Source organism: Eurytemora carolleeae, unplaced genomic scaffold, assembly GCF_000591075.1.
Source record: "Eurytemora carolleeae unplaced genomic scaffold, Eaff_2.0 scaffold148, whole genome shotgun sequence".
Taxonomy (NCBI): domain Eukaryota; kingdom Metazoa; phylum Arthropoda; class Copepoda; order Calanoida; family Temoridae; genus Eurytemora; species Eurytemora carolleeae.
In genome coordinates this window covers 395,081-407,087 of record NW_019396061.1, presented here as the reverse complement: position 1 = coordinate 407,087, position 12,007 = coordinate 395,081, and the positions used below count along the sequence as shown (strand labels likewise).

General features: G+C 34.9%; 2 protein-coding genes across 3 annotated transcripts in view; one reads left to right on the top strand and one right to left on the bottom strand.

Annotated features, from left to right (window-relative positions):
* The window catches only part of LOC111708691 (uncharacterized), a 4,660-nt gene extending 3,179 nt beyond the window's left edge, over nucleotides 1–1,481 (bottom strand). The window contains exons 1-2 of one of the 2 annotated variants that reach the window (XM_023482141.1): nucleotides 1,338–1,481; nucleotides 37–947 (exon numbers count right to left, since the gene is read on the bottom strand). In XM_023482141.1, the coding sequence (XP_023337909.1) occupies nucleotides 37–931 (895 nt within the window). In that variant the 5' untranslated portion in view covers nucleotides 932–947; nucleotides 1,338–1,481. The remainder of the gene's footprint in view (nucleotides 1–36; nucleotides 948–1,337) is intronic. The other variant, XM_023482151.1, reaches the window with a different exon arrangement.
* Nucleotides 1,482–1,875: 394 nt separating this feature from the next.
* Nucleotides 1,876–6,402, top strand: LOC111708700 (COP9 signalosome complex subunit 2; the record flags this gene model as incomplete). The annotated part of the gene is given in 8 exon segments (XM_023482163.1): nucleotides 1,876–2,048; nucleotides 2,583–2,697; nucleotides 3,506–3,585; nucleotides 4,053–4,114; nucleotides 4,296–4,615; nucleotides 5,246–5,425; nucleotides 5,844–5,984; nucleotides 6,146–6,402. Coding segments are annotated over 8 exon segments (1,191 nt in total), but the record flags the coding sequence as incomplete, so codon positions are not given.
* Nucleotides 6,403–12,007: the final 5,605 nt, after the last annotated feature.

Sequence of the window (12,007 nt, the reverse complement as noted above, 5' to 3'; positions counted from 1 at the left end):
GGGGGGGGGGGGGGTTGAAAGAATTTAAAGACTCACCCGTAGCAGTTGTAGGAGTTGGAGGTTCCGGCCAGACTACCGCTGGGACAGAGGAGTCAAGGGCTCCTGCTCCTTCCCTGTCCAGGGCCTCCCATCTAGCTAGAAGGGAGTCTCCTAGTCTCTTAGTCTCCGGTAGAGCTGTATTTCTTAGGATAGAAAAGAGTTTGAACAGAAAATCCGCAGTAGGGGGAAAACTTGGGATGAGATCCCAAGAGGCTCCAGGGATGATCAAGGGTAAGACTGGGGACCCCCATTTTAGCTTTAGGCTGGTGGAGGCCGGGAGCAGCGGGATTTTCCCGTCAGATAGAAGGAGGCCAGGCCATTTAGGGTTTGAGGCTAGGGCATGATCTTTTAACCCTGCAACCGAGTCGGGGTAGATTAATAGGGAGAAGGAGACAAACGTGCTGCTGGAGGGGTAAATAAACATCCTCAGGCAAAAGGAGCCAACCTCAGCAGTAATCAGCTCTTCATCCGTGAGGGCTGAGTTGGAGGCTATGTTGTTCCGAAAGAAAAGGTGGTTGATATCGGATTCGTCGACATACTCCGAGGTCAGGGAATCCGGGAATAAGAACAGGTCCGGAGAAGACAGGTTAATTGACAAGGATATGGTATCACTGATGTTTGGCCAGAGTTTTTTGGCAGGAATAATCAGTGGTTCAGGGAGGAATTCGCCAAGTAGGGAGAATTGACCTCTAGAAACGGAAGTGTTGTCATTTGATAGCCAGAGGACTACAGAGCCTACAATCTTTCCATTCCAGCCCATGGACCTTAGAACATTGGCGGAACCCGGTCCTGGGCCATCGGTGGTGACGGACTTCAGGATCGGCAGGGATAACATCTCCCCTGCAGCAAAACCTCGGCCTTTCAGAGTTATCTGTTTTGGTTTAGGAGGCATATTACTTCAGGTATAGCTGAAAATAGCAGATTTAAACGATAGAATAAAAAGAGATTAAACAAATAAGAGAAAAAACTTTTTCGGTTCTAAACTTAAAGAGAAAAAGAGATATTTCTCCGTTGGTGTACTGTAAAGTTGCTAAAAAGTTAAAAGAAAAAGGTAAAAGAAGCATGACTTGAATAACAAACAAAACAGTTACCCTGAAATCTTAGCGACAAAAAAGGAGAAAAATCGAGACAATAAACAAATAAAAAGTAGGACAGGTGTATAAATCGGTAGTAGAGTTAAAACCCTTTTGTTCTAATGATTCACGAAGTCCTAGCAATAAAAAAGAAAAACTAAATGATGTTTAACAAAGAAATAAAGACCAAGATGTAACACTGAAGTCGGTAGACGAAGAACTGACCTAAACTACCTGCCACAAGCCGGGAGTAGAGGGCAGAGAAACTCCCCCCCCGCAATCAGCTGACCCGACCAGACACGTACAAGGATTTGTAACCCCCTGGTGGCCGGGGTCGGCACTAACCAGGGGCCTAAAATAACAGTATAGATAACCTAATCTCTGCTCAGGAATATATTTGTAGAAGACCTGAGATTAGTTAACGACCTAATCCCTTCGGCTCTCGCTACCTTTACTCGCGCGTAACACTATTCATTGCACATCTCATACTAAGTCATTAATTTAAAATCTGCCTAAAAAGTCCTAAGATAGATTGGTGGGACGAGTAGATTCCTGGGATGAATTTGTCCTACCAGGCAGTCATAATAAATATTTATATCTGTGTCTGTTAGTGCATATCTGTATCTGTGTATTAGAATCTCTGTATTTTTGTATCTGTGTCAGTGAACCTGAACTGTACCTATGTACCTATCCCTGTACCTGTATCTGTATCTGTATCAGTATCTGTATCTGTATCTGTGTACCTGTAATTGTATCTGTTGAGGCTGCTCTGGAGAGTTTCCAACGTGTTCTGGACCTGGAGAACGGTGAGAAGGGTGAGTGGGGGTTCAAGGCCTTGAAGCAGATGATCAAGATAAACTTCAGGTTGGATAACTATGATGAAATGATGAGAAGATATAAACAACTCCTCACATACATCAAGACTGCAGTAACTAGGTAGGGTATACACTATACAATATTTACAATATAAATAAGATAAACGTATTTTCTGTTTAAATTGGTGAATTTCAACCGCCAATAAACCTTTCCGAAGGTCCCACAAAAAAAATTGGGCCTGATGGGTTCAGAAGTTTTGACGTTTATTTGATAATTATAATCCAACCAACAAACAGACAAGTCAATTATGTTTAGATATATCGAGTTTATCATGATTTTGTTCACTCATGATTTCCGACTTTTCTTTGATCTTTGCCTCTAAAACTATGTTATTAATTGAAATCTTAGATGATCATTATAACTCCTCATTTTGGACGTAATAATTATTTACTACAACTACTTTACAGGGAAGTTAGGGGAATTTTACTTTACCAAGGGTTCCCAATTTTGTTTACAAAACATCCAATGGGTTGGTAATTTTGGTCAAAAGACGGTAATCTAAATTAAACTTGTGAATCTACGAGATCACAAAGTACTATCACACAATTATTTCTTATGTATAGATTTGAGTTGGTTGAGGTTTGTAATGTTTAGGAATCATTCTGAGAAATCCATCAACTCCATCCTTGATTATATTTCTACAAGTCGTCAGATGGAACTGTTGCAGAATTTTTATGAAACAACACTAGATGCTCTCAGAGATGCCAAGGTCTGACTAAATCATTTATTTAAAAATGAAAAATTTTAGACATTTAAAATACTATATTTTTACTGAATCAATATGTTCAAGTGCAATAATAAATGAATTTTAGAAATGTTTTCACTTACAAATGCTCACTTAGAAATAGCATTTTTATGAAATTTGATATTTTTACAAAATGAACATCTAAAACCAAAAAAAGAATGTTTTTTTGTTCAACATGATCATTATAAACATGGATTACCTGGATTAATCAAATTATTTTTTATACCCTTTTGTTTTTTTATGTTTATGTGTGAAAAATATATCGGTAATGATATTAATATTCTTAGTTCTTGAAACCTTAAATTTAAAAGTCAAAAGTTTGAGTTTTGAGGGAATATACAAGTAAGGAAAACTGTGCAGTACATTTATATAATAAAGCTTTTCGCTCATACATATATATATATATGTTTCCTGCTTTATGCAATCTTCAGTATGTTGATTGTTGATATCTATATTATATATGTTAGCTATAGCTCAAAATCAGAAATTATGAGAGAGAAAATTTTTCTTGGTGTTTTTTCAAATTTTCAAGGGCAGCTAGTAAATATTATTTATTTAATAAAAATATAAAATATTCTCGGTTTTATTTCCTATGCAACTTTACTATTTTTGTTAGCTCTAAACGTAAGAATACACACCTTGGGTTTCTGCTCAGCTAGAGTAAGTCCTCCTAGTTCAGTCCGAGCGCGTATGGGCGCGCGGTCTCGTCTAGGTGAGTAAACGTATTTTTTTTTACATGGGAAAAAATGGAAAAATCCTAAAATTGTTTTAGAATGAGAGACTGTGGTTTAAAACAATGACTAAGCTTGGAAAACTATATTTTGATCGGGAAGAATTCAACAGACTTGCAAGGTGACCAAATTCTATTTTGAAATAAGGACCAGTAAGGGTTAAACATTTTTACTAGGAATTCTATGAATGTTTACAAAAGGTAGTTAGCAGAAATGTAAAATGGCCGTCGCAAATGGGGTTCAAAGATGATTATAAAAATCACAAGTAAAACTGAAAATAAAAATTTAGAAAAGCATATCACTATGACCGTGGTGTAACCCCGAGGGTGGGCTCAAATCAGTTTACATTTTGAAAAATGTTTAACATTTATGAAGCAATTTCCATAAAAATATGCTATTTAAAACTTTTATTTTAACTTCTACGTTTTTTTTTCTTTAATTAATATTTACGACGGCCATTTTTTATTTCTGTGAAAAATTATTGTTGTATTAGGTTCTTGAAAATATTTTCAGACAAATCCTGTACCCATAGTTGAGATGAAGTTGAAGAAATAAGAACATCAAATTCAAGATTTGATTTTATTTCAGAGTTTTAAAGCAGCTGAGACAAAGTTGCCAAACCGACGAGGGAGAAGATGATCTTAAAAAAGGTTTGTTTATTTTGAATATTTTAATATTCTTAGTATTTTGAACCAATCTGTCAGGAATATTTTCTCTAAGTACTAAAAAAATGTAATCAACAATTAATCCATGTTTCAAAAATTATCCTTTGATTTATTCCTTATTTTCTCCATGTTTTCTTTTATCCTATTATTATTTCAATATATTCAGGGACCCAGTTGCTTGAAGTGTATGCGCTTGAAATCCAGATGTACACCGCGCAGAAGAACAACAAGAAGCTGAAGGCCCTCTACGATCAGTCTCTACACATCAAGTCCGCTATCCCTCACCCTCTCATCCTCGGCGTGATCAGGGAGTGTGGAGGGAAGATGCATCTAAGGGAGGGGGAGTTCGAGAAGGCTCACACAGACTTCTTCGAGGCCTTCAAGAACTACGACGAGAGTGGTTCCCCCCGGCGCACCACTTGCCTCAAGTACCTTGTCCTCGCTAACATGCTCATGAAGTCAGGGATCAATCCCTTCGATTCGCAGGTTTTTATTTTTTGATAAACCATTTAAATCTTGGATTCTAGTTTTCCTGAAAATTTATGTTCTAAATAGAGGTTTGCGCGTAAGTTTTCGTGTTTATTATTTTTGAGTTCCAGGGGTTTCTTTACTTTAGTGTGAATTTGTCCACATATTTATTACAACGTACAAGAAAGGAAATTGATACAATTAATAGTTTGAATAACTCATGGAACTTGACAAATATTATTATTATCCTATGAGTTAACCCTAACCTGGTTGGGCTTTTATCTAATAATGGGATGGGGGGGGGTGGGGGGTCCTCAACAGTCTACATTCTGTGATATTTTCCTTTTATGATATACTAGCTGTAGGGCCCGGCGTTTCCCGTGGAAAAATAAAAAAAAAATTGGAAAAAAAATAAATTGAAAATTCGATTTTTTTTCCCTATAACACCCCCCCAACAACCCATGAGTGTCCACAAAAAATTTCAGCCCAATCGGTCCAGCCGTTTGGCCGGCTATACGCAACATATATATGAATGTCTTGTTTTATTACATAGATTAGCATGTTTATGATATTTATTATGTCTGTTTTGAATCACACTTCCGAGTGTCTGTAGAATTTGAAACTGGTTTTGATTTTGTTTATATTTAGGAAGCTAAACCGTACAAGAACGACCCTGAGATATTAGCAATGACTAACCTTGTGACCGCCTACCAGAACAATGATATTAATGAGTTCGAGAAGATCTTGAAACAGAACAGACAAACCATCATGGAGGATACATTCATCAGAGAGCATATTGAAGACCTACTTAAAAATATTAGAACCCAGGTGTCATTTGAATCCTTTATAATTACACGGCGATGAATTTTCCATTCTTGTTCAGGTTTGGGTTTTTTAAAAGTTTTTTTTTGCTTGCAGGGTGCATACCTTTCCGTTTCCAGGCTCTTCAAAAAATGTGGGCAAAATGCAAAAATACACTGTTAAAAGTATTCCTACGTTATGTTCTGTCTATCGAAATGAGCGAAGACAAGTTCTATCCCTCGAACAGGATTTGAAAAATGCAAATATTTGAGGTTCATTTCGTTCACTCCTACCTAATAGGAGAGGCCCAAGCCACAAATTACAGTTTTATGATTCTTCAGGGAATAGCGAAAATGTTTTCTCTTTTTTGATAAACCCATTTTTACAGTGTATTAAAATAGACATTGAACAACGTTTCTTTTGTTATGTTCAATACTTGATTTAGGTTTTGATAAAGTTGATCCGACCATACACAAGGATACAGATTGGTTTCATCTCCGGAGAATTAAACATTGAACCTGGAGATGTGGAGAACCTACTTGTATCCTGTATCCTAGACTCAACTATCAGTGGAAGAATAGATCAGGTATAGGATAATAAATTTTTCATGATAATAATGTTGACTAGCAACTATTGATAAAAATACATACTTTTTTAATACATGAATCACAAGGGAATATCAGTATTATTTTTATTTACATCATTGAGATAGAATGATTAATGTTCATTGATTTATTGATTGATAAGGTGCGCGGAGTGCTTGAATTGGACCGCGCCCCTGAAGGAACTGCTCGCTACGCGGCATTGGATAAATGGACTGTACAGTTGAATAATCTCCAGAAGCTGGTTATCAACAAGATGCTCTGAGAGTACCAAGTAATTAGTACAACTCAAAGACAATCGTATGTACAGTGTACACAGTACAGGAGTACAAGCGTTAAGCCGCTAATCCGAGTCAAACGTCAATAGCTATCTCTGTTAAAATATAAATTGAAATTAACTAATTTTCTTTAATAATTTTCAACTTTTTGTGAGGAAGAGTAGAAAGAAAAACAAATACACAGCATTTAATTTAAGATTTTATGCATTTTAAAAAGTATTTAAAGAAGAATATTTTTATCTAAAAGGACCTTAGAGGGTCTGTCTTCTTAATTTTGAGTGACACTCCAGCAGAAGGTTATACTCCCGATTAGTAGCGGTACCATTTAAACCTTGGACGAAGTGATGGAGATATCCTTGTTTTTCTGTCTGAATTTTTTTTTAAATTTTCAATCGTGATTTCTCTTTAAAAGAGATCAGAGGCAGAATTTAAAGACGTTGAGCCTCGGCTCAACTATGGTTTGTTCCACTTAGAATTGTATTCAGTGTTTCAGGGTTTTTTACATCAGACGATGAATAAAGAAGTTAAGAGAAGTTTTTTGTTTTCAAGATAGAAAAACAACGATATCTTCCAAATAGTTTATAAGTAAAGGTTACCTTTGTAAATGTAGGGTCATTAAAAATTACGTCGAAAGTACTTTTCTATAGAACAATCATACAGTGATAACCAGAAACTAAAATATGAAGACGACTTTACAGCAATACTTTAGTGTATTTGATGCTTTTCAAAGCAAATGTCTTAAATAGCAATTAGTCCGATCTGGTTATTGCTTAAATAGCAATTAGTCCGATCTGGTTATGGCTTAAATAGCAATTAGTCCGATCTGGTTATGGCTAAAATAGCAATTAGTCCGATCTGGCTATGGCTTAAATAGCAATTAGTCCGATCTGGTTATGGCTTAAATAGCAATTAGTCTGATTGGTTATTGCTTAAATAGCAATTAGTCCGATCTGGTGATGGCTTAAATAGCGATTAGTCCGATCTGGTTATGGCTTAAATAGCAATTAGTCCGATCTGTTTATGGCTTAAATAGCAATTAGTCCAATCTGGTTATGGCATAAATAGCAATCAGTCCGATCTGGTTATGGCTAAAATAGCATTTAGTCCGATCTGGTTATGGCTAAAATAGCATTTAGTCCGATCTGGTTATGGCTAAAATAGCAATTTGTCCGATCTGGTTATGGCTAAAATAGCAATTAATTAGCAACTAAAATAGTAATTGAATTCCGTGATTTTCCAGCGCCTCAAGATCCAATAGTTAATCTTAACCCTGTATTAAACATTTATCTAACCAATAATGTGAAAGAGATTGTCGTTTTTATAATGTAAAACTGTTTAATTCTGATAATTCCTACATATTGAACGGTGTTTTAAAAACGTGGAAATCCAATTCCAACTTGATCAGACACGGCTTAAAATGGTAACTCTATAAATTGGACATTTCACTCTATAATTGGAGTTTTACTCGAAATTAATATGACTGAGAAAAGATGGTTATCGGATACATTTCAGGTAGGAACAGGTGAATGTATAAAACGGGAGAATGGATGATTAAAATTACGAAAGGATGAATGAATGAATGGTAGGAAGGAAGTATGGCTTGAATAAACCCCTCCCAAGTCGTATAACCCCGTGTGTGTTAGTTTAGTATAAACCTATGTCTATATATTCAAAACTCTATTTACCAAGTCCAGTGTCAACATACAGGGAGTCTCTAGAAACAAGTATTGGTATTTGGAGTACAGTACTTCGGGATAATATAAACCTCCCTGTAGTTCAACAAACAATGTAAATTCAGGCCTAATAGAGAAACATGCAAATATTGAGAGGAGGGGAGGGTAATAAATGGTTTAGGAGAGAATGAGAGAAGATCCTACAGGAAACATTTTAACCGACAATGTGCCGATGGCGAAGATGTCGTGTAAATAATTCTGAACTTTATATGTTCGACATCGGTTTGTCGGAGACTAAAATGTTTGCAGTGATGGGTTAGCTGGGTAATGATCAAGAAACGCCCTAACCGAACCTAGCTAACGTGTTGCTTTAAATCAAAGTTTGTCAAGGAAGAAAATGCACGAGGAGTTTTAAATTCTAATTCTATAACGCGTATTAAACTTGTTGTGTAGTAGTATGTTTGTTAATTTGTAGGAGTTTTTTTGTTAAATTTTATTTCTATCTTCCACAATTTAGCTATCTTTGCGGTTTCTCTTTACACACTATTGCACGAGGCTAATTATTATCAAAATAAAATTTTAAGAACGTGAAGGATAAGTACAGAAATAGAAAACTACATGATCAAATAAGAAAGGAAGACTTATTGAATTGTGGAAGTGAACTAGGGCCGGAGGTTAAATTGGATGATTTGAGCAGAGAAAAATTAAATTGGAGCCAGGATTTGACCAGAGAAAGGTTAGATTGGAGCCAGGATTTGACCAGAGAAAAGTTAGATGGAGCCAGGAATTTGTTCAGATTGTAGCAGAGAAAGGTTAGATGGAGCCAGGAATTATGTTCAGATTGTAGCAGAGAAGGTTAGATGGAGTCAGGAATTATGTTCAGATTGTAGCAGAGAAGGTTAGATGGAGCCAGGAATTATGTTCAGATTGTAGCAGAGAAGGTTAGATGGAGTCAGGAATTATGCTCAGATTGTAGCAGAGAAGGTTAGATGGGGCCAGGAATTATGTTCAGATTGTAGCAGAGAAGGTTAGATGGGGCCAGGAATTATGCTCAGATTGTAGCAGAGAAGGTTAGATGGAGTCAGGAATTATGTTCAGATTGTAGCAGAGAAGGTTAGATGGGAGCCAGGAATTATGTTCAGATTGTAGCAGAGAAGGTTAAGATGGGGCCAGGAATTATGTCAGAGATAAAGCAGGGTCTTAAAAGGTAATGTACAAGTTTAAACTTTACCTACATTGCAAATTGTACATTGAGTCATTTCCGCTTCCTGTTTAACAGTTTTATGTTTATACATGTTTGTTCTATGATTCAAAGATTAAAGATTTTAAACCAAAAATATCACATAAATTAGCGAATATCAAATTAATTCCTTACAACTGCGTAAGATACTGTATAAAGTATAACTAAGAACAGCCACAAATTACAAATCTGACATAAGGTTCAAGTGAAATCAACTATCCAATCTTATTTTTTGTCCCAAACCTAGATAAATATAAAATCTGAGTCTAGGTGCCGTGAACCCCCCTCCACCCTTTCATATATTTTTTTGACAACCCTACGTGACTATCTATCTAAACTTAACCTGACCTGGAGATCCAATATCACACAAGGTTTCCAAAAAATGTTAGTTTTTAGGACTCATTACATAATCTCTCATTGTAAAGTAATTCCTGTATTTTAAATCTGAACAGTCACTTTAATGAATTCAAGAACAAAGGAGGGAGTTTATCAATAAAAATGATTATTCTGTAAATTCTAGTTTTACAGCGGTTGACGTCATTGTTATGAATAATTTAACCACAAAATTTTCAATTTTGCATTTATCATTTGATTTCTGAGACAGAAGTATTCTGGTCATTGTCAATTTATTTGGTCGGGTAAAGTAAGTATTGATGGTGTCAATTTTGTGTCAGTAATATGCATTCAATTTTACAAAAAGAATGAGACAATTTGACTGAACTTTGCCTGGAACCAAGTTTTCCCTAGAAAAGTCAACCTACTCAACTTAGAATTTTAAAACTAAGCAAAGAGCGTTCTTGTGGTTCTATCGAGTTCCCCAATCAAAGTTTTAGGCAAATTGGTAAAGGCGTTAATTAGTTATGTTCAGACATACAAACAAACAGAGATTACTACTTTACATATACAGATGGCAAGATAATATCTAATACAGAAGATTGAAATGAAAATTACATGTCGATGTAGTTAAATAGAAGAATATCGTTATCAGTTTAAAGGGAATGTAAAGGAAAAGTTAAAGGGGGTATAGACTAAAACCTAAACATTTTATGAGTTGATTGAGGCCTATAAGATTTTTATCTAATGGTCCTGTCTTGAGAAATTGATATAAAACTGTGTAATATTTAGACGAAAATCTATGTAAATAAAATTTTGTAAAAAAATCGAAGGTTTAAACATATCACATTTACCAATTTCGCTACCAATCTGAAAATGACAACATCCCAGAGGAATCTAACAAAGTTAGGTTTGCTCCTATTATTATTTGAATCCAATCATTTTCATTTTCATCATGTAATTGATAATATAATTAATACGTCCGTATCATGTGACCAGAACTTTCGCCAATGGCAGTGCAGTTTACTTGTCACGTGATACAGACGGAGACATGTGACAAAGATAATGCACTGCCACTGGTGGGAGTTCTGGTCACGTGAAATGGAGGTATTTATTATATTATCAATTATATTAATTAAAAATGAAAAATTATTAAATTCAAATAATAATTGGAGCAAACCTAAGTTTGTTAGGCGCCTCCGGAATATCGTCGTTTTCAGATTGGTTGCGTATTTGCTGAACATGATCGGTTTAAACCTACGATTTTTATACAAAATATTATATATATAGATTTTTGTATAAATTTGACACAGTTTTATATCAATTTTCTCGAGACAGGAACATGAACNATCTGATTCATAACAGTACCCTTGAAACCTTTATCTGATTCACAACAGTACCCTTGAAACCTTTATCTGATTCATAACAGTGCCCTTGAAACCTTTATCAGATTCACAACAGTACCCTTGAAACCTTTATCTGATTCATAACAGTACCCTTGAAACCTTTATCTGATTCACAACAGTACCCTTGAAACCTTTACCTGATTCACAACAGTACCCTTGAAACCTTTATCTGATTCATAACAGTGCCCTTGAAACCCTTATCAGATTACAAATGTGGAGGAAAAAAACTATTTTTTAAAATTCAAAATCCAATGTATTAGGGAAAAATTATTAAAAATGTTTAAAAATTTGCATTTTTAAATTTTCTGCATTGAATCAGCATGAGTAAGTTAAAAGTTGATTTTTTTTTCATTTTAACAATGTGCAAACTGTGAGTGTGAATGCAGTAAAGTTTATTATCAAAAATATAAATTTGTTTGTTCATGGGAATTGTGGTTGATTCATTGAACATAAGGAGTAGTTGAACTTGGAACGGTTAGTTAAACTTCTTCTATTGGATTAATTTCATTAGCTGATGCACAGGGAACTGGACAGTGCAGTGTAACAATTCAAAATTTACTGAATTAATAACTTAGAAAGCATATTGGGCTTTAATTAACGAGTTCAAGTTAATCTGTATTTATTAATTTTCAACTTTTGTTGCATCAGAAGTTACCTGCACGCTTATTACTTTGTAGTTTTATCCAACTACAAAAAAAACACAATTATGAATTACTATTATTGCTTTATTCTGCGGCCTGATTTCCTCTTTTTTTTTTCTCTGGGACATTCCAAAACAAAAGAGACAATTTTTGACAATAATTGAATAGACCATCCCAGATTGTGTTTGTATAAAATGCCTTCTTTTTGAGCGAAAATTTTATGTTTTTTAAAAAGAAAATGGTATTGAAGGTTTTAAAAGCTAGTTTTTGTACATTTTCTTTACACTTTTCAGATTATTAAATGCCTTTTTTTCGAAATTAGAAAATGTAAATACTTTCAAACTAGAGGTTTTTGCAGTATTGAGATTTGAAATTCCAAAATGAGAATATAAAATTTCAACTTTTATTTTCAAACTCTGGTATTGGCGGTAGTGAG